The 25,911-nt window shown below is 38.6% G+C and overlaps 1 protein-coding gene and 1 long non-coding RNA gene across 51 annotated transcripts in view; one reads left to right on the top strand and one right to left on the bottom strand.

The window, feature by feature from the left end:
* The window catches only part of LOC135541457 (nascent polypeptide-associated complex subunit alpha, muscle-specific form-like), a 105,658-nt gene extending 94,720 nt beyond the window's left edge, over nucleotides 1–10,938 (top strand). For 46 of the 50 annotated variants that reach the window (XM_064967723.1, XM_064967727.1, XM_064967734.1 and 43 more), the window contains 21 exons: nucleotides 630–665; nucleotides 1,551–1,637; nucleotides 1,832–1,912; nucleotides 2,314–2,391; nucleotides 2,665–2,733; nucleotides 3,026–3,148; nucleotides 4,771–4,851; nucleotides 5,129–5,206; nucleotides 5,478–5,546; nucleotides 5,823–5,927; nucleotides 6,105–6,221; nucleotides 6,355–6,468; nucleotides 6,678–6,767; nucleotides 6,878–6,982; nucleotides 7,224–7,316; nucleotides 7,607–7,651; nucleotides 7,802–7,918; nucleotides 8,154–8,240; nucleotides 8,738–8,761; nucleotides 8,880–8,982; nucleotides 9,418–10,938. In XM_064967723.1, coding sequence (XP_064823795.1) covers nucleotides 630–665; nucleotides 1,551–1,637; nucleotides 1,832–1,912; nucleotides 2,314–2,391; nucleotides 2,665–2,733; nucleotides 3,026–3,148; nucleotides 4,771–4,851; nucleotides 5,129–5,206; nucleotides 5,478–5,546; nucleotides 5,823–5,927; nucleotides 6,105–6,221; nucleotides 6,355–6,468; nucleotides 6,678–6,767; nucleotides 6,878–6,982; nucleotides 7,224–7,316; nucleotides 7,607–7,651; nucleotides 7,802–7,918; nucleotides 8,154–8,240; nucleotides 8,738–8,761; nucleotides 8,880–8,978 — 1,698 coding nt within the window. In that variant the 3' untranslated portion in view covers nucleotides 8,979–8,982; nucleotides 9,418–10,938. Of the gene's footprint in view, nucleotides 1–629; nucleotides 666–1,550; nucleotides 1,638–1,831; nucleotides 1,913–2,313; nucleotides 2,392–2,664; nucleotides 2,734–3,025; nucleotides 3,149–4,770; nucleotides 4,852–5,128; nucleotides 5,207–5,477; nucleotides 5,547–5,822; nucleotides 5,928–6,104; nucleotides 6,222–6,354; nucleotides 6,469–6,677; nucleotides 6,768–6,877; nucleotides 6,983–7,223; nucleotides 7,317–7,606; nucleotides 7,652–7,801; nucleotides 7,919–8,153; nucleotides 8,241–8,737; nucleotides 8,762–8,879; nucleotides 8,987–9,417 lie in introns of all 50 variants that reach the window. The other 4 variants (XM_064967722.1, XM_064967726.1, XM_064967736.1 and 1 more) reach the window with 4 other exon arrangements.
* Nucleotides 10,939–11,061: 123 nt separating this feature from the next.
* On the bottom strand, nucleotides 11,062–16,029 carry LOC135541462 (uncharacterized). The gene is made up of 4 exons (XR_010455971.1): nucleotides 15,769–16,029; nucleotides 13,459–13,522; nucleotides 13,226–13,312; nucleotides 11,062–13,044 (listed from the first exon to the last, which is right to left on the bottom strand). It is a non-coding gene; the product is annotated as an uncharacterized LOC135541462 (long non-coding RNA).
* Between the last annotated feature and the right edge of the window lie 9,882 nt (nucleotides 16,030–25,911).

Genomic DNA, 25,911 nt, shown 5'->3' with positions numbered 1-25,911 from the left:
TGGCGACCTTCAAGGCTGCATAAATGTTTTGGTACCTTCTCCAGATCTTCTCCAGATCTGTGCCTCGACACAATCCTGTCTCGGAGCTCTACAGACAATTCCTTCGACTTCATAGCTTGGTTTTTGCTCTGACATGCACTGTCAACTGTGGGACCTTATATAGAAAGGTGTGCACCTTTCAAAATCATGTCCAATCAATTGAATTTACCACAGGTGGACTCCAATCAAGTTGTAGAAACGTCTCAAGGAGGATCAATGGAAATAGGATGTACCTGTGCTCAATTTCGGGTCTTAAAGCAAAGTGTCTGAATACTTTTGTAAATAAGGTACTTCTGGGGTTTTTTCATATGCAAAAAAATCTAAAAACCTCTTCACTTTGTCATTATGGGGTATTGTGTGTAGATTGATGAGGGAAAAAATCATGTAATCAATTTCAGAATAGGGCTTTAACCCTAGAGGGTTTGGACTAGGGTTTGTTTCTGGACTCGGCCTGTATATAGTTACCACTCTTTAATTTTATTTTGAGAAAATGATCAGCTTTTACTTAAATCTAGGCTTACTCAATTAAAATATGTAATTAATGAACTTTATTTATATTGAATTAGAAATGTATATTTTACTTTTTATAGACCCCAGTTGCAGATGTCAAGCCAAAAGATGTCCCAGTAAGTCATTCTATTTACTGCTAGGGAATACACTGTATGCTGGAGAGAAATATTGAGATATTGACTTTCTCCTCTCAATCTTTCTCACATACCCACATACTAATGCATGTGCGTGCACACACACACACACACACTAAAGGTACTAAACAAACCATAGGTCATCCCATGGTCTCTTCTGACAGTTTTGGGTACCTCCTACAGTGTGGAATGTTGCATTGCACTGTGGGGTGTTGGATTTGCAAACAACATTAGACCCACCTCAACCAGCTGGCTCTAGTTCTGCTAAACCCATCCTTTATAAACACACCCACACACTAACAACAGATAAATAGTCAACACACAACACTCATTACTCCACACCTATTCACTTATACACACTTGCACACACATTCACCCTCTGCGCCACACCTTGTTTTGTACTGTAGTTCTCTGTGTAGTATACCTCTGCTTCTAAGAGCTTGTTAGGACAGAAGGCAAACTCTTTTACCCCTGAAGTATGTTGTGTGAGTTGTCAAAAAAAATAAAAGTGAGTTAACCAAACGGGCAACTTCAGACATAAAGCGTTTTTTTTTTTAAATTACAGTTACATTTTAGTCCACTTCAGGGATTTGAACCAGCAACCTACTAGCCCAATGCTCTTAACCACTAGGCTTCCTGCCAAATCTGATGTTTTGTAAAGAGATTCTGCTCGGAGTCCTTTGTTGTGATTTAGATTCTAGGAAATGTGATTGGTGGGTGTGTCGGTTATTTTTCTCCTGGTCTCTTTTAAATGGTTGGAGTTATTTTGACTCGCCCTCAAGTGGAGCAGTTTAAGACAAAACTGTTACTGTAATGCTTTGTGTATAACTGAGGTTATTTGTTTGCTTGTTTGTTTACTTGTATCAGAAACCCATGAGCACCGATGAGGCTCTGGACTCCCTGTCCTTTGGGTTCACAACCTCTATGGCTCCCATCCCTCAGAAACAGGAGAAGGTGAGACGTTGCACTATTAACAGGTTATAATCACTTATACATCAATTAGAGCTCTGTTCCCTAAAACATGCATAAGGTTACAGAATGATTATTAGTCCCATAGTCTTTTGGGTGAGACTGAGGTCCTGACCAGTGATACTGTAAATAAGAAGTGAGGTGTCATTATAACCCAATGATATTTCATTTGTTGACAGAAAGTGGAAGACTTGGCTGCCATTGATGCCTTGTCTGCTGGCTTCTCAAACTTTGCTCCACCTCCACCCGCTCCCATCAAGGTAAACAAAGACTGATAATATTTTTCTTCAACCCTTCATTGTAAAACTGTTATTAGCATGAGATGGTAAACTGTTATGAGAACCAATATCAAGTTGTGTCAACTGACATAACACAGTCATAATGACATATAGCACAATGTAGGCTACCTTGTTGGACAGCTAACTTCCTAGCCACCTACTGCTTATCATGTCATGACATATTAATGATGCTTACAAGATGACCATGTCATATCATTTTGACAGTGTCAGCTGTAATAGTTTATCACAACTGTGATGTAATTTTAATGTTCTGTAAAGACAGCTTTCTAGTGAAGGCTTCAAATGAACGTTCCCCTGTTCCTCTTAACTAGAACCTAAGAAACAGTATTTAACAAACCAAATAATCTCTCTTCTTCTTCCAGAAAGCTGAAGAGTTTAAGTCTGCACCTTTTACCAAGTCTCCTGCTCCCCCTGTTGACAAGAAAGCTAAGGTGGAAAAGGTAAATAACACCAAAGAAAGCAGGTCCTACATCCTGCATGACTACATAACATAAGCCATGCATAATACACAATAAACAGTGACAAACGCTTATGTCCAGTGTTAAACTGGGATGTCCTATGTTGCAGCTGACGCTGTGCTACTGTTGTGTTGAGTACTTTGTCATCAAAAATGCTATATCAATGCAAATAGACAACAAACTCTTCAACTATTCTATGTTATACTTATGTTGGGTTGTGAAGCTGTTATCTATTGACTTGTGTTTGTGTTTCAGTTTGCTGATGACTTCTCTCTGATGTCAGGATTGGACTCCCCACTGGCCAACAAGGCCAAGACAGATGAGGTTTGTCATATGAGGGCTACAGTTTCTAGGTTGATGGTTTAGGTTGACATGTTTTTTTAAAACCTGGTTTAGGTCGATTGGGTTTGTTTACCTTCCTATTACTTTACTAAACTGACAACAAATTCTGGTCAGGTACTTCTCTTCTCATGGCTCCTTTCCTTTCCATTACCAATAACAGACAAGCTGCTAACAATCATCCTGTCACTCCAGTAAATTGACTGTGAGATTATGCCCAGCACTCTGAACTCTTCTCTGCACCTCGTCTAATGGCTTGAACCATATGCGTTTATAGAGTGTGCCCACCACATCAAGCAAAGTTGACATGGCTAAAAAGGATCCTGCTAAGTTGGTTACGGCTGTTGCTGCACCAGCTGCCGCGGCTGGAGATGCCTCTCTGAAGGGGCCACAGACTAAGGTAGACTCCAGTTTACTTTGGTGTATTAACCACGCTACAGTACAAGGCTCTTGAGGGTGGGGCTATCCCTGGGGTTAGGGGGCTATCATTGATCACTTGTTTGTTTCCTTGTCATTTTTTCGCTGTTTTCACACAATGTATCCAAGATCATGAATTAACAGATGGGCACAATAACAGAGACTCAAAGTGCATTGGACGCAGTGAAGGATGTCTACTGTACCATTTTACATTTTTATGTAAATACGGTATTTATTTTTTAGAAATTAGCAACAAAAAAAACAACCTGTTTTCACTTTGTCATTATGGGGTATTGTGTGTAGATTAATAAGGGGAGAAATGATGTAATCCATTTTAGAATGAGGCTGTAATTTAACAAAATGTGGAAGAAGGGAAAGGGTCTGAATTCTTTCCGAATGCACTGTATATAGTGTATTAACCTTCCACAACCATAAGACCAACTAATAATTGAATTATTTTATCAAAATAGTTTCACCTGCTTTTTTTGCTATAATTACTGATCTGGCTTTCAAGTCTGTCTGTGAAAATGCCCTTTTTTGTTACAAATGTAAGTAGAACCAAGCATAATGCACATTCACTGATAATGACTAACTTCTTGTAGTGGTCATTAGGCTATATAACATGAGCACAGGTCTCAATATCTAATCTTTAGCTAATCTTTTTATATTTCAAGTTCAGCCAGCTTGGATCTATTTGCTAGGTAACAAGGTTGAACAGTTGAATTGTTATGAACACACACTTTTGTCTGTCTCCAACCTTTTTTTGAAGCATGTTAGCCTGTCCACTTTGTTCAGATGTTGAATTCAGGTGGTCTATCTTATTTCTCAGAATGAGAACGAATTGCCAATTCCGTATATAATAGTTTGTTATGCTTATTGCACATTTATAAAACACTGGCGAGACCGCGAGTACAACAGAATGTGGATAAAATGCTGCTAGCGGTACCCAATGCGTGAGCTCAATCAATTTCTTTCATACTCTAGTTTTAGACGTGTTGGCTCTGCGCGCAATTTGAGTAGTTGAGACATAAAATGGATATCATTAGAAAAGTTAACATATCCCCTATTACAGTAAAATAATGTTTCAATGTGTTTTGGTGTCCATATGACCGATTCTGTTGCACCAAAACTAAAATGCAAATAGCGAGTTGAAACCTCTTGTCAGAGAGGAAGATTTGATCTCTCAACTTTGTTGGCGTGAGAGAACAGGTGTGTAAAATCATAGAGAGAGAGGCAAAGCGGAAGGGTTCGCTCTCGATCAAATCTGTCCAAAATAAGCCCAATCAATGCGTTTCTGTGGGTTTATTTTGGACCTAAGTTTGTTAGGGCAGAGACGTGCATCTCTTCATTATATATAGACCTCTCGTGTAAATGGGGAGACGCACACCGCACAGAAGGAGCGAAAGAGACGAGACCAAAAATACAACAAGAGAACAAGCGGAAGTAAACGCTCTTAAAAAAGATAAATAACCTCGATTCTTGCAGTACAGACATTTGGAATATCGCGCAAGAACAAAAAATCAAATTAATCGAATGAATTCAATGTATCGCCCAGCCCTAAAGTGAGATGTCATTATAACTCGATAATATTTCATCTGTTGACAGAAAGTTGAGGATTTGGCTGCCATTGACGCCTTGTCTGCTGGCTTTTCCAACTTTGCTCCACCTCTTCCCGCTCCCATCAAGGTAAAGAAAGACTGATAATTATTGTTCTTCAACCCTTCATCGTAGAACTGTCATTAGCATGAGATGGTAAACTGTTATGAGAACCAATATCAAGTTGTTGACATATAATTTTAACACAGTGTCAGCTGTAATAGCTTATGACAACTGCTATGTCATGCTAACGTTCTGTAAAGACAGATTTCTAGTGAAAGCTTGAAATTAGCTGTCCCCTGTTCCTCTCAACTAGAACCTAAGAAACAGTATTTAACAAACCAAATAATCTCTCTTCTTCTTCCAGAAAGCTGAAGAGTTTAAGTCTGCACCTGTTACCAAGTCTCCTGCTCCCCCTGTTGACAAGAAAGCTAAGGTGGAAAAGGTAAATAACACCAGAAAGTAGGTCCTACATCCTGCATGACTACATAACATAAGCCATGCATAATACACAATAAACAGTGACAAACGCTTATGTCCAGTGTTAAACTGGGATGTCCTTTGTTACAGCTGACGCTGTGCGACTGTTGTGTTGAGTACTTTGTCATCAAAAATGCTATATCAATTCAAATAGACAACAAACTCTTCAACTATTCTATGTTCTACTTATGTCGGGTTGTGAAGCTGTTATCTATTGACTTGTGTTTGTGTTTCAGTTTGCTGATGACTTCTCTCTGATGTCAGGATTGGACTCCCCACTGGACACCAAGCAGAAGACAGATGGGGTTTGTCATTTGAGGGCTAAAGTTTCTATCTAACAACCAATGAAATACTAGTATTTTACGGAAGACCAGTAGAGATTTATTGCAGTTGTTCATGTTCTATGCACCATCCAGTATACTGTTGATCACATGATCTAATCTCCCTCCCTATGTCCCACTTCCCCACTCTCTGCCTCTGTGTTCCTTTCTCTGTCTGTGTGTCTCTCTCTCTCTCTGTCCCCTCTGTCTGTGTGTCTCTCTCTCTGTCCCCTCTGCCCCCCTCTGTCTGTGTGTCTCCAGGGTGGCTCCATGTCCCTGGATGCTCTCAGTGCTCTGGGAGACTCTCTGCCTGCTCCAGAAGCAGCACCTGAACCTCCCAAGATCAGACATGAGGACATAGTCACGGTATACTCACACAGACTTGTATTACCTTTCTTTATTTATGGGGCTCGTAGCTGAAGTGTTTAGCCTGAAGATGACAGAAACTCCTGCTGTGACGGATAGAGTTAATGTGGTATTTTGAATGGCCACAGGTGCGAAACTTGTGTGTGACATTATTTTGTGTTTATTTCTGCTCTTCAGGAGGGCAAACTCACATCGAAGAAGGGAGTTTTTGTGGGTGAGCGAGATGACACACTCCCACCAAAATACAGGTTCACAGAAAACAAAGTCAAAGACCTGCCTCCTCTGAAGCCAGAGGTGAGTCTCATATTGGCAGAATGCAAGTCATTGGGAGATAAGAGGACAAATTCTGTATCACTTTTAGAAGAACCAGCACTAAAGAGAACCAGGAATTTTTGAAGCGAGGGAATCTCTCTCTCTCTCCCCCCAGCCCTCCATGGACTCTGGTGAGGCTCTGGAGATCTTGTCAGGTGACTTCATGTCTTCCTGTGTGGCTCCAGCTGTCCATGCTCCTGTCCTCTGCCCCCCAGCTCCTCCCACACAGGTGAACAACACATTCTCTACGATTGATCGTTCACTTATAAAACCATCCGCTGATTGGTCTGCTCTGTATAGATCTATGATCATCCAATATGTGTTTTTATGTCTAGCTGCTTACGTCTCTTCGTTGTTTCATTATCAGTAGTATAACAGCTTAATTAACATGTACATGCCGTGTTCTTGTTTTTTAATTTCTCTCTCTTCTGTCTCCAGGCCTCAGATGACTTTGCCTTGGATGCCCTGGCAGGGGACTTTGTAGCCCCAGCTGTTGCTCCTGCAGTCAAATCTGCTGTTGACCACCAGGTACTGAGACACACTTCATGTGATATCATTGTTGTTTTATGCTTCATTCACGTCCAAGATATCGAGTCAGTCAGATTCCCATTGTAACTTGTCAGTGTATGTGTGTGTAGCTATCTAGAGGGACAGTAGATGCTCTGGATACCTTGTCAGACTCCCTGATGGACAAGGCTCCTATCCCAGAGCCTGCTCCTGTCTCAGTCAGAGACATCGTCAAGGTACTTAGGTTTTATAAAGGGTTTATGCATGCTTCATTAAGCCTACATAAGATATACTTAGTTTAAAGTGTGACGGAAAATTGCCTTAGGCAGTTTTGTTGCACGAAGGCTAAATAATCTGCATTTTCGAGATTATTCATTGGTCAAAATAGAAGTTTTACCGCAATGCAACTAAACCTGTAACAGATAGCATTAGCTCATATTGGATATTTGACATCAGTCTGCTCTCTGCTCATCCTAGGAGAAAAAGGTTATAGAGGAGAAGCTTACCAAAGTGGGGGAGAGGGATGACAGCCTTCCAGCTGAGTACCGGCACACAGAGAAAGACCGAAAGGTGACATGTCCATAGTTGTAGTAAGAAATAAAATGGAGAATCCTGAACATACTAATCTAATGTGCTAATGTTAACATAAATGCTAATAGGTGTGTAAATAAATGGGTAAACAACCTTTATGTATTTACACTCCACTACACACCCAGAACATTTTGCAATAAACCATAAATAATACTGTACCATTCAGATCACTTTTGGACTAAATAATAAAAAACAGTTTACCCTGTGCCAATAAGTTATGTGAGGTGTAAACAAGGCTGTATAAGGTTATGTTTCTTTTATTCTCAAAGGCAAGGGCAGAGGCCAAAGTCCAGGCTGATGTTAGAGCCAAGCAGGTGAGGTGTCTGTCCAATTGTATCTATAAACGCACAGATCCGTCATATTCAATGTCATACTGTGTTGAACATAGTGCAACTCCTAAAGGTCATGTTTAAGTCATGTAAACCGGATGTACAGTACATAAGTGACCGTCTTCCTCTTTACAGCCGTTAATGGATGACAGCGAGGCCCTTGACCTCTTGTCTAGAGACTTGTCTTCATCCGCTGGTCCAGCTGCAGCCTCAGTAGCCGTGACAACGGAGCAGAGACAGCCCAAACTGGAGGTACTTACCTACTGCAGACTTACAACCTAACAGACCACTAAAGTGAGTCTCAGAGTAGGAGGGCTGATTTTGGATCAGTTTAGCCTTTTAGATGAATAAGATTATATAGATAGGGGTGAGACCTAATCCTAAATCAGCACTCCTACGCTGAGACGCTTTTTGAATACAGGCCCTGAGATGTTCTGTTGGTTGGCAGGTTAATGAATTGACTGGCTGTTTGTGTTTCTCTGTCCAGCCCATGTCTGCCCCTGTCCTGGATGACCTGGCAGGCACCCTGCTCCCAGACACCCCCGAGTTCAAATCCAAGGGAGACAAGCCAAAGGTGAGGAGGGTATCTAGCAGCAACATGGTCTCATTAGAATAATTATGTAAAAATAGTAACATTTTACCATTGTAGTTGTATGTCTCCGTGGCTTTCATATTAGTTATGTCTCAAAACATTCACACATTTTTCTAATGCAGACTTCTAGTTTAGGAAAAGCAAACGAAGGCCGAGATTTAATCCAATTGCGAGTTATAGGCAATTCAGATTTAAAAGGCAATGTTCCTGCGGTTGCGGAGATTGCATTCACGGCAAAAGCTGCTTATGTCAGCTCAATCAGACATTGCATTTCAAATACATCGCTTATAACCCTCGATTTAATTGAACCCGAGTCGAACCATTGATTATTTGGTTATAGAGACAGTCGTTGTTGATTGTCTTACAGCGCCCTCTAGTGTTAACCAGACTTCTTACAAGTCTCCCATATCACATATGACCATGGTGCCCCCTGAAGTTTAAATCCACTCTGACCAAGGTCTCAACTTTGTTTGTTGCAGAGCAAGTCAAGGTCAAAGTCAAAGGTAAGGATACTATAGAAAACATGAATGAAATTAGATCCTAATAATAATTTGAGATACATGCCCATATTCATGTGATTTGATATCAATGTCCTCTAATTGACTTGAACTTTTGCCTCAGAAACAAAGGAAGGAGGATCCATCATCCATAGACCATCTGTCTGGACAGCTGAGTTCAGACGTAGTGTCAGCATCCACAAATAAGGATGGCAAGACCTAGACATGTATGTAAGGACTACAAGACTCAACCATCTTTATTGAAACAGTTTTTATTTATTTTTTTAACCTGTATTTAACTAGGCAAGTCAGTTAAGAACACATTCTTATTTACAATGACGGCCTAAACCGGCCAAACTCAGACGACGCTGGGTCAATTGTGCGCCGCCCTATGGGACTCCCAATCACGGGCAGTTGTGATACAGTCTGTATTCGAACCAGGTTGTCTGTAGTGACGCATCTAGCAGAGATGCAGTGCCTTAGACCGCTGCGCCACTTGGGAGACCATGTGACTGTAATGCATGATTGCATGTCTCTTATTCCCTAAAGTACTAGCATGCATACTTTTTAGTCTGAATCTACTGGCCTGGCATACTTATTATGACAGGTTTTTGATTCTTCTCCTGTGACATTGACTGATGTACGTTTCTGATATATTGCAGGTTTCTAGCGCACTACATGTCCCCTGCCACACGGTGGCGCCACTCGAGGGAGCTGCTGTGAATTATTCTATTTTTCTAAATGGGTGGAGAACATATACTGGATATAAAAAATAAAAAATGACCACACACTTACACACATGCGCATGTACACACACACACCACAGTGTGCAACGCCTTTCCTGCTTGGTTTCGCACATGACAGAAGATTGTACTAGGTTTTGGTTTCTTTCATTTGAGACGAGGAGAGCAAAATAAAGAGAGGGAACGAGAGCGAGCGAGGGAGGGACTTTGTCCTGACTTATTTCCCAGGATTGAACAGAGAATCTGTCCAATCCTGTAAGGAAAATTAAATCTGGGCTTTGCCTTTCAAGTGGCCTGACTGACTGTCCATCCTAGCTAACTGTCTGCATTGCCCCAACGTTGTAGTGATGTTGCTGCAACATTGCTACAGTGTTGGGGGTAATAGTGAGTGTCATGTGTTTAGGAACAGTATATAGGGGTTATGTAGGATTGGGATGTCTGTCCAATATTGATGTACACAGAAGAGTGAGTTTTCTCTTAAGTGGACACCCACCATAATACACTAGTGTACAGCACAGTCTACTCAATATTGAAATGTATAAAAGGTTTTACAGGAAATTATCTGCTTGATATGGATGCATCTGTGAGCAATTCTATATATTTACTTTCTGTAAAGCAATATCTATTAAGAAGGGTTTATATATGTGTGAACTTTGTCTTATAAAAGCATTTATTGGTTTCAGAAAGTGGACACAGAAGTTAACTTAGGCAGTCACTATGTCTGTAAACTGTCTTTGTTTGTATACTGTGAAGACTTGCTCTAGATATGAGGACACTGTCATTTACACAGTCTAAAGGGCTATCACTTCTAGTCAAAAAGTCCAAAGCTTTGTGGATTATTTCCCCAAGATGGTATCACAGAATTCTACATATTTAGGTGCAGGTCTCAAACTTAAAACTTGAGAGATATTTTGGAAATGGGAATTCTAATTAAATAAATACAAATAATAATTGTGTTGTGTGTATTCAGCATTCATGTGTCTGGAGTAACTCCTTGTGCCACCCTCAACAATCGAAAACAGAAACACAATACTTTTTGTAGCTAACATGGGGTAACCTAAAAATGTACGTTGCCAATAAATAAATGAATGCCTATAACAAGACATGACAGTATTATAATACATTTGTGTAAGAGGGTCTTTCGGTATAGGGAACTTACTGTATATCTGTGTTGCAGTTAAAGGGAAGAAAGTTATACTATTTTAGAAATATTTTGACATGTAATATTAGGACCATCTTTCGCTTGTACAAAGCAGCGCAGGTGTTTTTTATGTTTTATTTTACAAAGCTCCTTCCACCTCTGAGTTTTGGAACGTGTGTTCAACCTCGCCTCAAGTCTTCTTTTTTTGTCTTTTGTTTGTGCAACGGCCTTCGGCGCTTGAGGAGTAGAATTTGAGTGTCGTAAAATAAAACATAATAAAAATCGATGTGGTTTCACCATTTCTGTCTTTTCATTCAGATTGTAAGAGGTTACTAATGGAGAGTAACGGAGATAGAGGTTCACTCTAACATGGTCCTACAGTAACAAGAACACACACAATTACGTACACTATGGTTCAATCATTCAAGTATTCCAAAATATTGCTTTATATGGCACATTTCTACCAAACATTCATAGACGTCTAGGAAGAAAGTAAATATGAGTATCAGGAAGAATTCCAACAATTTGAGTTAGAAAATGTTACCTTGGTTTTATTGAAGTTTCACTGCAGAGCTTTTGTCTTTGGTTTAATTTACAGGCCAGGAGAAGGAGAAAAGTATCTCATAACATCATTTTAAACTAAGCTATAAGCAATACATATCTCGTCAGACTGAGTGACGACATGAAACATCTACACAAACCTGCCATAAAGCTATTATGTTGATTAAATGAAGAGAGCGAGAATTCTACTATTTCAATGGTGTTACGGAACAAATGTCTCAGTAAAAATGTATGTAATAGAACAAACTAAATGGTTGATAGTAGAGACGTCGCACCGTCTTCCGTCTCTCTGTCTGTGAGAAGAATAGACAAACGTAGTAAGCTACATAAATCACCTGTGTTATAAGCATCACTAACGACATTGTGAATGTCATATGCTCAATTGTTATTTAAAAATAAAATGTAACCACTCAAACAATGGGGGGGTTGGGCTGTCTTGTAATTACTTTATAATAAACACTAACCAGGATTAGAAAAGTCTGTTATTGGCTATAGGATGTTGTTGCCATTCTCGGCCTGAATACAAGAGAAAAATAAGAGAAACTTGTCGTCTCTAATCACAAACTCAGTTGGACTTTTAGGGGAGAAAACTCCCAAAAGTGTGGACCTTCTCTTTTTTCAACTACTAATTTTCTAGGCTGCATACATCATTACAGGACTCATGTTTGACATATTAAAGAAGGAAAATGTCCTGTCTTTTGTAATGTGGGCATTGCTTCGTTCTAAATGAAAATAATTGTAACGTTTTAAATGAACAAATAAAAATATTGATTTAATATTTTTTATAATTCATTTAAAATGGAAATATGGAAATGTATATGAAAATGTTAATACACTATATATACAAAGGTATGTGAACACCCCTTCAAATGAGTGGATTTGGCTATTTCAGCCACACCCGTTGATGACAGGTGTATAGCCATGCAATCTCATTTGACCAACATTGGCAGTAGAATGGCGTTAAGAGCTCAGTGACTTTCACCGTGGCATTGTCATCGGATGCCACCTTTCCAAAATAAGTTTGTCACATTTCTGCAACACTTCTGTGAGTGTTGCATTTCTGCTAAACTCACTACCAAGTTCCAAACGGCCTCTGGAAGCAACGTCGGCACAATACATGTTCGTGGGGAGCTTCCAAAAATGGATTTCGGCTGGAGTGGTGGAAATTATATGAAAGCTCGCCGCCACCGCTGGACTTTGGAGCAGTGGAAACGCATGAATATCGTTTATCATCTGGCAGTCCACCGGACTAAACTGGGTTTGGCAGATGCCAGGAGAACGCTACCTGCCCCAATGCATAGTGCCAACTGTAATGTTTGGTGTTGGAGAAATTATTATCTGGGGCTGTTTTTCATGGTTCGGACTAGGCCCCTTAGTTCCAGTGAAGGGAAATCTTAACGCTACAGCCAGGCCTAATCGCACAACATCAATGCATGAGCTCACTAAGGCTCTTGTGGCTGAATGGAAGCAAGTGCCTGCAGCAATGTTCCAACATCTAGCGGAAAGCTTTCCCAGAAGAGTAGCAGCAAAGAGGGGGACCGACTCCATATTAATCCCCATGATTTTGGAATGAGATGTTCAACGAGCAGCTGTCCACATTCTTTTGGTCATAGAGTGTACATTCTAACAGAAAAATGAAGGCAGCATATTTACATCAGTTGGTTCAATACTCTTGTTTTGTTTGGTGGGTGTGTGTTTCATGGGTACATGGGGCTATATTGGTGAGTGAATGCAGGACTCAGGGTTGCAATGGGATACGGTGATGTTGAAGAGGAGGCCACAGCCAGCAGCCAAATGGGGCCCAAACAATCAAATCACAGGAGCACTAGGTTCCACCTTTCCCACTGCAAAAACACAAGTCAAACACGGAAGACATTTGGGATAAATGATTTACAATGTTCAACCCCATTCAATAATGGAAAATTAAACTTTGATTATCCAAATCAAATCAACCCTATCAAAGATATGAGGGCATTTATATAATGATAAGAATAATTATGATGTTGACGATGTCAAATATTCTACCTTTGCACGACTTGGCAGTTGTAGAGCTGGTTAGCTCTATGGTTGTGGTCATTGGTGCAGTCATTGTGGTTGTTGTTGTCATAGGGGCTAAAAAGTGAAAGTGTTAGCATGGATAACTTTCAGACTGTTAATAGGCTATAAAGAACCTCTGATTTAAAAAAAACATTGATGTTTAGAACTTTATTATTCTGATACAATTGATTTATGTAATGTAGCCTAGCTAGCCTACTCACCTGGCCAAGCAAGGTGCATGGTCACCATCCCTTTTCTCTGTTAGATAATTCCGTTGGAGAGTTTCTGATATCGTTTGTGATTTTTTTTTTTGAAGGGAAGAAAGTACAAATTAGAGATTCAACAAATTACTAACTACTTTATTTCTTATTGAAGATGTCTTATTAATTTATATTTGCATACAGTGGGGCAAAAAAAGTATTTAGTCAGCCACCAATTGTGCAAGTTCTCCCACTTAAAAAGATGAGAGAGGCCTGTAATTTTCATGATAGATACTCTTAAACTATGACAGACAAAATGAGAAAAGAAATCCAGAAAATCACATTGTAGGATTTTTTATGAATTTATTTGCAAATTATGGTGGAAAATAAGTATTTGGTCAATAACAACAACTGTATCTCAATAGTTTGTTAAATACCCTTTGTTGGCAATGACAGAGGTCAAACGTTTTCTGTAAGTCTTCGCAAGGTTTTCCACACTGTTGCTGGTATTTTGGCCCATTCCTCCATGCAGATCTCCTCGAGAGCAGTAATGTTTTGGGGCTGTTGCTGGGCAACACAGACTTTCAACTCCCTCCAAAGATTTTCTATGGGGTTGAGATCTGGAGACTGGCTAGGCCACTCCAGGACCTTGAAATGCTTCTTACGAAGCCACTCCTTCGTTGCCCGGGCTGTGTGTTTGGGAGCATTGTCATGCTGAAAGACCCAGCCACGTTTCATCTTCAATGCCCTTGCTGATGGAAGGAGGTTTTCACTCAAAATCTCACGATACATGGCCCCATTCATTCTTTCCTTTACACGGATCAGTCGTCCTGGTCCCTTTGCAGAAGAACAGCCCCAAAGCATGATGTTTCCACCCCCATGCTTCACAGTAGGTATGGTGTTCTTTGGATGCAACTCAGCATTCTTTGTCCTCCAAACACGACGAGTTGAGTTTTTACCAAAAAGTTATATTTTGGTTTCATCTGACATTCTCCCAATCTTCTTCTGGATCATCCAAATGCTCTCTAGCAAACTTCAGACGGGCCTGGACATGTACTGGCTTAAGCAGGGGGACACGTCTGGCACTGCAGAATTTGAGTCCTTGGCGGCGTAGTGTGTTACTGATGGTAGGCTTTGCTACTTTGGTCCCAGCTCTCTGCAGGTCATTCACTAGGTCCCCCCGTGTGGTTCTGGGATTTTTGCTCACCGTTCTTGTGATAATTTTGACCCCACGGGGTGAGATCTTGCGTGGAGCCCCAGATCGAGGGAGATTATCAGTGGTCTTGTATGTCTTCCATTTCCTAATAATTGCTCCCACAGTTGATTTCTTCAAACCAAGCTGCTTACCTATTGCAGATTCAGTCTTCCCAGCCTGGTGCAGGTCTACAATTTTGTTTCTGGTGTCCTTTGACAGCTCTTTGGTCTTGGCCACAGTGGAGTTTGGAGTGTGACTGTTTGAGGTTGTGGACAGGTGTCTTTTATACTGATAACAAGTTCAAACAGGTGCCATTAATACAGGTAATGAGTGGAGGACAGAGGAGCCTCTTAAAGAAGAAGTTACAGGTCTGTGAGAGCCAGAAATCTTGCTTGTTTGTAGGTGACCAAATACTTATTATCCACCATAATTTGCAAATAAATTCATTAAAAATCCTTTTCTGGATTTTTTTCCCTCATTTTGTCTGTCATAGTTGAAGTGTACCTATGATGACAATTACAGGACTCTCATCTTTTTAAGTGGGAGAACTTGCACAATTGGTGGCTGACTAAATACTTTTTTGCCCCACTGTATATTATGGATCCCCATTAGCTGCTGCCACTCTTCCTGGGGTCCAGCAAAATGAAGGCCGTTTATACCATTTTAAAAACATTACAATACATTCACAGACTGTGTGTCCTCAGGCCCCTACTCCACCGCTACCACATATATACAGTATCAAATCTACCTGTACATGTGTATGTTATCGTGTGTATACATGTGGCTGTGCCTATATGTGTTGCTTCCCTGTGTCATTAATTAAAATTGCAATTGCTGAACGTGATATATTGTATGATGGTTTACCAGGCTACAGCCTAAACAATAACTTTTACTTTAAAAATACACTCCAGACAAAACTACAACACTGAATTAATTTGGACAACAAATAAATTACCATTCAAATTGAAATTAAAATAGAATATAAAATGCTATATGGCAAGCCTTTATAATGACACTGTATGAACTAGGCCTGTGAGAGTTCAAGTATTGTGGCAACATCAAATCGATTACTTAAAAAGATCATCTGAAGGGAATGAACGTACTACAGGATAGTACTATGAAAAAGTCTGACTTACCTTGACAAAAGAACAGTAAAACAAGTGTCTGCATCCACTTTTGGACCATGTTCATGTCCTTTTGCACAGCAACACGTTCAAGCTCTTCTTCATGGGATGTAGAAACAGGTGTGATGAGGAGCTCAACACGAACCTAAAACCCGCGCAAAGTCTTCTTTCATCACTGGTAAAAAGAAGTCATTGCAGGAGTATTGCACAGAGCTCGTGCACCCAAAGGTGGTCTGCAAGGCTGCTCGAGCAGAGCCCACCAATCCGCGCTGCGCTTCGCGACCGACTGGTTTTGCGTGCAAACCGTACGCGCTATGAGCACTCACACAGCACATTGTGGCGACATAAACTAGGTGATGACGGTAATTACGAATGCAGTCTACATTTCAAAGGGGGAATTTAATCCAAGAGCAACAGATCATTACAGACACTTTTGAGGACGTGACTCTGTGCTGACCTGTTGAGAAACATCATATTGCAAGAATAACCTAATATTATCAATAGGCCTGTAATTATTAAGGCTATTGGATACTTGGAAATACATTTTCTTTCCCCAAAAAATAAAAATAAAACACACAAAATAAATAGTATATTTTATTTATTTGTTTTATTACTATTATTTTTGCAGCATAATGTATTCATGATGGAGTAGCCTACGCCTATATCATGCCAAACGTAGGCTGTGATTCACTAATCTACAGCCTATGTCAGTAATGTTATGTCAAAGTTTAATAGATAGGCTATAGCAGATTAGAAATATCCCTGGAATCGTTTCACACAGCCATAGTTGTTCCCAATAAAGGTTTAAATATTGACTTGAACCTGGGTGTTTGAAAAAGAGACAGGTATGGCTGGTTTGAAACAAATCTATTTCCTGTTTGTTTGTTTTTTTACAATAGAAAAAACAGCAGCACCATATTCCTTATCCCAAATTGTGAGTAGGCTTTGTATTAGTCGAGGATTCTCAAGAATTTTGTTTAGCAGATGGTCAAGAAATAATAGATTGAATATTATGACATGATTTGAGACAACATGCAAATACATGTTTGAGTTTGTTTTAAATGTTGAGGCTCTGCTCATAAGATCATTTAGGGTTCCTCCCTTGTGCAAATAAAATATAATAAAAATTCATTTTGATAACATTTCAATCAAAAACTATAAAGGCTAAAAAATAACGAGGAGATATTGAATGATGTGAATACATGTTTTGTTATATTGCCCCCTAAATGTAAGAAATAGTCTAATCTAATTTGGTGAAAATAGCCAACAGTCTACTTCCATTTACGATTCAAATCGAGAAAATGAATATGTCTGCACTTCTTGTCAATGACTCAGTGGGAACCTAGGTTTCGACGAGGAAATTGTAGCCTAGACTCATTGTAGACACATTGACCACCTTATACGCATGCGACTAGATGCCTATCAACATAGATATTACGTCAGTCTTACTGGCCTACAGGCTATAGTTATAATGACCTGTCTTTTGCCAATTTGTTGGCATAGTCGAATTTGTCGGCAGCATTATATTAGCAGTTTGGCCAACATCTCCAAATGTAAAGCAAGGACATTACACTAGCACATAACATTCTGAAAACCATGTTTCTTAGAGATTGGTGAGAGCGTGGTTGTCCTAAAGTTATTTTGCATACAACCTTCCCGTGCAGGATAGTTGCGTTGGAACATTTTCAGCACATTTAAGAACTTGACAACAAAAATATAATTTCTTGGTATTTCATTACTTGAACAAAACATTTTCCTAAAGGGTCAAACGTGGTTACATGGCATTTAAATGTTTGATATTGTTCTAGGAATGTTATACAACTGGTTTGACATTGGGACTTTTCTCAAATAATTCAGAGAATGTTAATCTTGTTACGAGCAATCCCGTATCCGGGATCGTAATTATAGCCTCAAGCTCATTAGCATAACGCAACGTTAACTATTCATGAAAATCGCAAATTAAATGAAATAAATATATTGGCTCTCAAGCTTAGCCTTTTGTTAACAACACTGTCATCTCAGATTTTCAAAATATGCTTTTGAACCATAGCTAAACAAGCATTTGTGTAAGAGTATTGATAGCTAGCATAGCATTAAGCCTAGCATGCAACAGCAGGCAACATTTTCACAAAAACAAGAAAAGCATTCAAATAAAATCATTTACCTTTGAAGAACTTCAGATGTTTTCAATGAGGAGACTCAGTTAGATAGCAAATGTTCAGTTTTTCCAAAAATATTATTTGTGTAGGAGAAATCGCTCCGTTTTGTTCATCACGTTTGGCTAAGAAAAACCCCAAAAAATTCAGTCATTATTAACGCCAAACTTTTTCCAAATTAACTATTCAAGCGTAAAAAAAATGGCATGCTAGCTCCATCCTGGTAGTGCAGTGGACTAATTCCATGGATAAAGAACTGAAAATTACAAGTTCCAATCTCACTGATGCCTTGTCACAATTTTTTTTTAAAGATGCGTTTATATGATTAATGCCTAAGGAAGTGAATTTCTGTGTCCTGTCTGTGCTTGGAGTAAACTTTTTTTTATTTTTACCCCAAATAAGCTAGTTATTATATTATATATTATTATAGTGTTATTAAAATACTTATTGAAACATTCAGTGAAAGGAAGTTCAGGAAGTTATTGAAAAACCTCAAAAATAACATATCATTTCTGTTCTCAGAGCATAAAACCTCACAGGAAAACTTTCAAGGAACCAGAGTAAAACGGTCTCAGAACCTACCTGCAACCTAAAAATAAACATTCCCAGAACAGGCGAAATTGTAATTTCTCAGGACTTTAAAAAAACGCTCCGTTTTACCGGTACTTAAGTAAAAGTACTTTAAAGTACTACTTAAGTAGTTTTTTTGGGGTATCTGTACTTGACTATTTATATTCTTGACAACTTTTACTTCACTACATTCCTGAAGTAAATGATGTACTTTTAGCTCCATACATTTTCTCTGACACCCAAAAAGTACTCGTTACATTTTGAATGCGTAGCAGGACAGGAAAATGGTCCAATTCACTTACTTATCAAGAGAACATCCCTGGTCATCCCTACTGCCTATGATCTGGTGGACTCACTAAACACAAATGCTTCATTTGCAAATTACGTCTGAGTGTTGGAGTGTTCCCCTAGATATCCGTAAATTAAAAAAAACAAGAAAATGTTTCCGTCTGGTTTGCTTAATATAAGGAATTTTAAATGATTTATACTTTTACAATTGATACTTAAGTATATTTTAGCAATTACATTTATTTTTGATACTTAAGTATATTTAAATCCAAATACTTTCAGACTTTTACTCAAGTAGTGTTTTACTAGGTGACTTTCACTTTAGTCATTTTCTATGAAGGTATCTTTACTTTTACTCAAGTATGACTATTGGGTATTTTTTACACCACTGAGGCTTTGTTCCCTAAACCAATGTGAAACCAAGAACATATGTTCCCACAACTTCCAAGGAACCAAATTTGCTAGCTGGGGTGGCTGTGGGCATAACAACTGTTCCATTTGAGTTTCCATTTGAGAGATGTAATTAAGTACTCCTCTCACCTTGTTCATATTGCTATAATGTCTTGTGTCACCTCATGCTCTTCCTTGACTTTGGAAAAGGAAAGAGCACTTTTACTTGCTTTAATGTAGCCTAAAGTAACAAAAAATCTGAATGTCATGTTGAATGTCAGTGCCTAATACTGTAGGTCTATAAGTGACACAATAACTCATAACCACAGGGGGATTGTGCAATGTGTTGGTGGATCATGTAGTTAGAAGGTGGGTGTCTAGGAAGAACCAGTCAGACAGTTTATATTTCTTTGTATCTGTGTTCACTCACCTAACCGTCCATAGTGCTTTCTCTCTACCCCTACCTGGGCTTCCCTGTCTTACTCACAACGAGGGCTCTCCGACCCCAAACAGTGTGTGTGTGCGTGCGTGTGTTGTTTGTGTCTGGAGGGATGACTGGGGAATGCCTGTGAGAGAGAGTTCCTTGAACATTTAGCACTACATTAGACAGAGTGTGTGAGTAACTTGCCATTCAAATGTAGTTAGAAGAAGGCTCCTCTCATTTGAGATGGAACAGCAGCAGGATCATTTCCCCTGCCCTTATAGGGGCTCTATGCATTGTGGGAAGGAAAGAGAAAGAAGCTACAGTTGGGTGAACTTGTTCTCAACTAGCCTACCTGGTTAAATAAAGGTGAAATAAAAAAAATAAAAAAATAAGCATACATTAAGTAGCAATGGCTGACTAGCTGTGATATAGCTTGCCTTGTCTGTCATCATTAGAGCTAGATAATCAACACAGACAGACAGACACAGACAGACACAGAACACACACACACACACACACACACACACACACACACACACACACACACACACACACACACACACACACACACACACACACACACACACACACACACACACACACACATTCCATGACTTAAATGTAAATGTAGCATTGTTTAATGAATTGCTTGTGCAAGGTGAACTATATTTCAATGTTTCTTACAGTACCAATCATAGCAAGTAGCCTAGTGGTTAAGAGTGTTGGGCCTTAACATTTAGTTATTTGAAAACAATATATCGTTTTTTTTTAAACAAGCCTTAGAAAGTTGGTTGCAATCTCAGTTTAATCAACCCGAAAAGACTCAAATATGCTAATTGCTAGAATGTTTAAAAAGGTATAATTTTTGTAAATAATATCATAAGTTGGACTGGTGGAGTTATGTCACACATGCGACATATGGAAATGTCTGCTCTACCCAAAATTACAACCAACTAATTGCAGCATTACCACAAAAATGGAATATGCAAGTGGAAGGGGAGAAAAGCAACTTGTCTGTCTGCCCTGCATTAAATATTTAAAATGGTTAAAGAAAATTGTGATGAATAAAAATATATACCAATTTAATTTAAGGACCAAAACATTTACAGGTGTGCCATATAAATTGCAAAATAGTTGGGAAGAGATTTTCGATGAACCGACTCCACGGACCATGGTTTATGAATTGACACGCAAAACGATGCCGGATTCAAAACTTCTAATTTTTTAAATTTAAATGATTATACAAAATTCTTGCAACAAATATAATGTTATATATATGGGGGATACACTATTCCCAGCTCTGCAGATTCTGCTGCGAGGACGCAGTTATTAGATAATTTATTTCGGGATTGTCCATATGTAGCTCGTTTTTTGTCACAGGTCCAGGAATGGCTGATGAATTGCAACATTTACCTAGAACTAAAGCTGCAGATAACAATACTGGGTGATTTCAAATGTCACAGTCAATCGTTCAATAATATAATCATTATTTTAGCAAAAAATGTTATTTAATTTACAATCTGTAGTAGCTATGAGAATAGAAAGGTTCAATACTTTTGTGAAGCATCACAGCACAGTTGAAAAATATATAGCAAATAGAAGTCCAAAATGGATGGTGTTGAGGTAGATGGGACGGGTTGGATGGAGCTGAAGGGTGGGACGAACAACAACAATATAACCAATGTAAAGCATACGGGGACTGTAAAATGTATATAGGTTCAGAAATTTGGTGAAATAGCACAGTTAAAAATAGAAATCAAACTGGATAGACATCAGAAATAGAGGAAGGACTAAAAACAAACAAAATAGAACTATTGTAAAATGAATTTTGCCTGTAAAGTGTGTATAATATGCATGAGCTGAAGGTAGAAGCCTAAGTGTTATTGTTTATTAGTTTACTCCAATTGGGGAGAGGTGGTAGGGTTTGCTGGGAATAGGTATATTCAACAACAAAAAGTGTGTATATGTATTTATGTATGTATGTATGTATGTATGTATGTATGTATGTATGTAATGTATGTATTTATGTATATGTATGAATATTTATATATATATATATATTTACCCCAAAAATATATGGGGGATTGGAAATGATGCAGACAATTACATTGATGGAAGCAACAATCTATATGCAATATTAATTCTGATCCACCCCCTAAAATAATTATAGTGTTGGGCCATTAACCGAAATGCCACTGGTTTGAATCCCTGAGCCGACTACGTGAAAAATCTGTCGATGTGCCCTTAAGCAACTTGCTCCTGTAAGACACTTTGTATTAGAGTGTCTGCTAAATGTTAAAAAAAAAAAAAATGTTGGTAAAGTATTTAACCAAATGTTTGATATAGGGGACTTTTGTGTCCAGTCTATGATTGGCTTTTAATAATTGTTATTTTTCAAAAAGCTATGGATTTTAAGCTTGTGGAAAATGAAACAATGACAAAGGTAAATAAAAGTGGTTCTTGCCACTGCTGTTGATTGCCTTTTGTTGTAACAATAGTAACAGAAATGGATGAGCCCAAGTTAACAATTATATTGTCAGAAGGAAATATAAATAAATTCAGTTATGAGATTACAAATACTACAAATGATGAGAATAGCAGAAATATAAAAAATAATATCTTCAACCATAGTTACATTAGATTTTGTACACAGGATTAACTATATATTATATATGTGTTTAACTAAATATACTACTATTGTTCTGATCACAATATCATTGTTTCATTCTCTTTTCAAATATTTTTCAAAGCAAATAAAAGAGAAACATTTTAGGAGCGCTGTTGTGTTTCATGTAATCCTAATATTACATTGATAGATATTACATTGTTTGTTCAAGTGTATATTTATGAGTGATATACATTATTTGTACTATGCTCAAACAGAAATCATGGATTAAATGACAGGATTACTTTTCAGTTATAGTTTTCAATGTCAAGTTTTATTATGCTCCGGCAACAAGCATTCATATTTCTTGTACATTTATTAGTATTCTTAGAATATCTTCAGATTCTACGAAATGTTCAGCAGTGTTTCCTATTTATTTAATAGAAAATAATATAATAGCAATGCCAAAGAAACAGTTTATCAGCTACTATATCAAATACGTAGTGATGATCTTTTCAATTAATCCAAAAGAAACCCAATTGTAATTATTACAAAGTGATTAGGTAATAACCACTGTAAAATAAAGTCTAACTATGAACAAAAATTACATGTTGTCACGTCCTGACCATATAGAGGCCTTATTTTCTATGGTAGAGTAGGTCAGGGCGTGACTGGGAGGTTTTCTAGTTATTATTTTCTATGTGGGGTTCTAGTTTAGTTTTTCTATGTTGGTGTTTGGTATGAATCCCAAATAGAGGCAGCTGTCTATCGTTGTCTCTAATTGGGGATCATATTTAAGGAGCATTTTTTCCCACCTGTGTTTTATGGGATATTTTTTTGAGGTAGTGTATGTTACAACTCTTAGTTACGGTTCGTTGTTTGTTTCGTTCTTTCTTTGTTGTTTTGTGCGTTTGTGGAACGCACATCGTTTTGTGCGATATGTGGAAACCATATCACGCTGCAGCTTGGTCAGGTAATTATTCCAGCGAACGTGACATAAGTACACTTTTCTGATGCCCAATTCCACCATCAACGACTGCAGTCAACTTTGCCCCATTTCTTTTGTTAGGACACAACATAAAAAATAAACAATGTGACAGACATTCAATGCAATGACAGGAGTTGAAATAAAGTTGAGGGTTTTGTAATGTCTGACAAATGTACACATGCCTTTTCACTTTATTTTCCTCTCTCTCTATCTGCCTGTGGCGTGGTCTGTGGTCGCACTGCGTTTGTTTTGTTTCAGCGTCAAGATGAGGAACTCAAAGTTTAAGCAACGAGAGAGCTATAGCATCTCAATGTGCGCAGCGCTCTCTCACATAGGAAATGGTCTTGTTCACTCGTCGAGAACCGAAGAACCAACAAAGAGACGTTTTTATCACCCCATTCAAATGATAACGGTGTGCATGCTGTTTAAAACAATTCTTATCTTTGTGTGTTTATCATGTAGACTAATATTGTGGTTATCAATAAATACTTTTTACAGTGCATTGCGAAAGTATTCGGCCCCCTTGAACTTTGCGACCTTTTGCCACATTTCAGGCTTCAAACATAAAGATATAAAACTGTATTTTTTTGTGAAGAATTAACAACAAGTGGGACACAATCATGAAGTGGAACGACATTTATTGGATATTTCAAACTTTTTTAACAAATCAAAAACTGAAAAATTGGGCATGCAAAATTATTCAGCCCCTTTACTTTCAGTGCAGCAAACTCTCTCCAGAAGTTCAGTGAGGATCTCTGAATGATCCAATGTTGACCTAAATGACTAATGATGATAAATACAATCCACCTGTGTGTAATCAAGTCTCCGTATAAATGCACATGCACTGTGATAGTCTCAGAGATCCGTTAAAAGCGCAGAGAGCATCATGAAGAACAAGGAACACACCAGGCAGGTCCGAGATACTGTTGTGAAGAAGTTTAAAGCCGGATTTGGATACAAAAAGATTTCCCAAGCTTTAAACATCCCAAGGAGCACTGTGCAAGCGATAATATTGAAATGGAAGGGGTATCAGACCACTGCAAATCTACCAAGACCTGATCGTCCCTCTAAACTTTCAGCTCATACAAGGAGAAGACTGATCAGAGATGCAGCCAAGAGGCCCATGATCACTCTGGATGAACTGCAGAGATCTACAGCTGAGGTGGGAGACTCTGTCCATAGGACAACAATCAGTCGTATATTGCACAAATCTGGCCTTTATGGAAGAGTGGCAAGAAGAAAGCCATTTCTTAAAGATATCCATAAAAATGTCGTTTTAAAGTTTGCCACAAGCCACCTGGGAGACACACCAAACATGTGGAAGAAGGTGCTCTGGTCAGATGAAACCAAAATTGAACTTTTTGGCAACAATGCAAAACGTTATGTTTGGCATAAAAGCAACACAGCTCATCACCCTGAACACACCATACCCACTGTCAAACATGGTGGTGGCAGCATCATGGTTTGGGCCTGCTTTTCTTCAGCAGGGACAGGGAAGATGGTTAAAATTGATGGGAAGATGGATGGAGCCAAATACAGGACCATTCTGGAAGAAAACCTGATGGAGTCTGCAAAAGACCTGAGACTGGGACGGAGATTTGTCTTCCAACAAGACAATGATCCAAAACATAAGGCAAAATCTACAATGGAATGGTTCAAAAATAAACATATCCAGGTGTTAGAATGGCCAAGTCAAAGTCCAGACCTGAATCCAATCGAGAATCTGTGGAAAGAACTGAAAACTGCTGTTCACAAATGCTCTCCATCCAACCTCACTGAGCTCGAGCTGTTTTGCAAGGAGGAATGGGAAAAAAATTCAGTCTCTCGATGTGCAAAACTGATAGAGACATACCCCAAGCGACTTACAGCTGTAATCGCAGCAAAAGGTGGCGCTACAAAGTATTTACTTAAGGGGGCTGAATAATTTTGCACGCCCAATTTTTCAGGTTTTGATTTGTTAAAAAAGTTTGAAATATCCAATAAATGTCATTCCACTTCATGATTGTGTCCCACTTGTTGTTGATTCTTCACAAAAAAATACAGTTTTATATCTTTATGTTTGAAGCCTGAAATGTGGCAAAAGGTCGCAAAGTTCAAGGGGGCCAAATACTTTCGCAAGGCACTGTATATACAGTGTTACAGAATGTCCCTGCTCTCCGAAATGTGAAGTGAAATAGTGGAGAGCAGGCTTGATTATGTTTGTGTTTAAACACACACAGTGAGATTAAAAGTATTCTACTCAACAGCTAAACAAGGAAATAACACACACACTATGCTGTAGACACACACTTTTCTCTGGTCCCTGTGATAAGATGACAGTACGTAGACATGAGGTAATTAAATGTGTTTTTTTACAGCTTATTTATCATCAATACATGTTGCACACATCCAATAATCATAACATTAGGCTACTGCAGCAGAATGCATAGCATTGGTGCAATACTAGCACATATGAGTGTAATACCTGCTCAGTATAAAGGTTTTATGATACATTCCCTTAATTACAAATCCATAGCCAGAGACATTAACATTGTGAACAGAATCCTAAATGTTTTATTTTAGACAGTTGGAACTTCAGGCTGTTTCTTCGTTGTAATGAACAAAGAATAGAAAAGTAAGATGCTAATAAAACAGTCTTCAGATTCATAAAGTGGAAGGAGATCCCTGTAAGGACACATACAGTAAATACAGCACTGTCTCTGAGTCTGCAGTGTAGGCGCTCTGAATTACTCCA

Source organism: Oncorhynchus masou, chromosome 6 (assembly GCF_036934945.1).
Source record: "Oncorhynchus masou masou isolate Uvic2021 chromosome 6, UVic_Omas_1.1, whole genome shotgun sequence".
In the NCBI taxonomy this organism is placed as follows: domain Eukaryota; kingdom Metazoa; phylum Chordata; class Actinopteri; order Salmoniformes; family Salmonidae; genus Oncorhynchus; species Oncorhynchus masou.
This window is presented reverse-complemented; position numbering and strand designations above follow the sequence as displayed.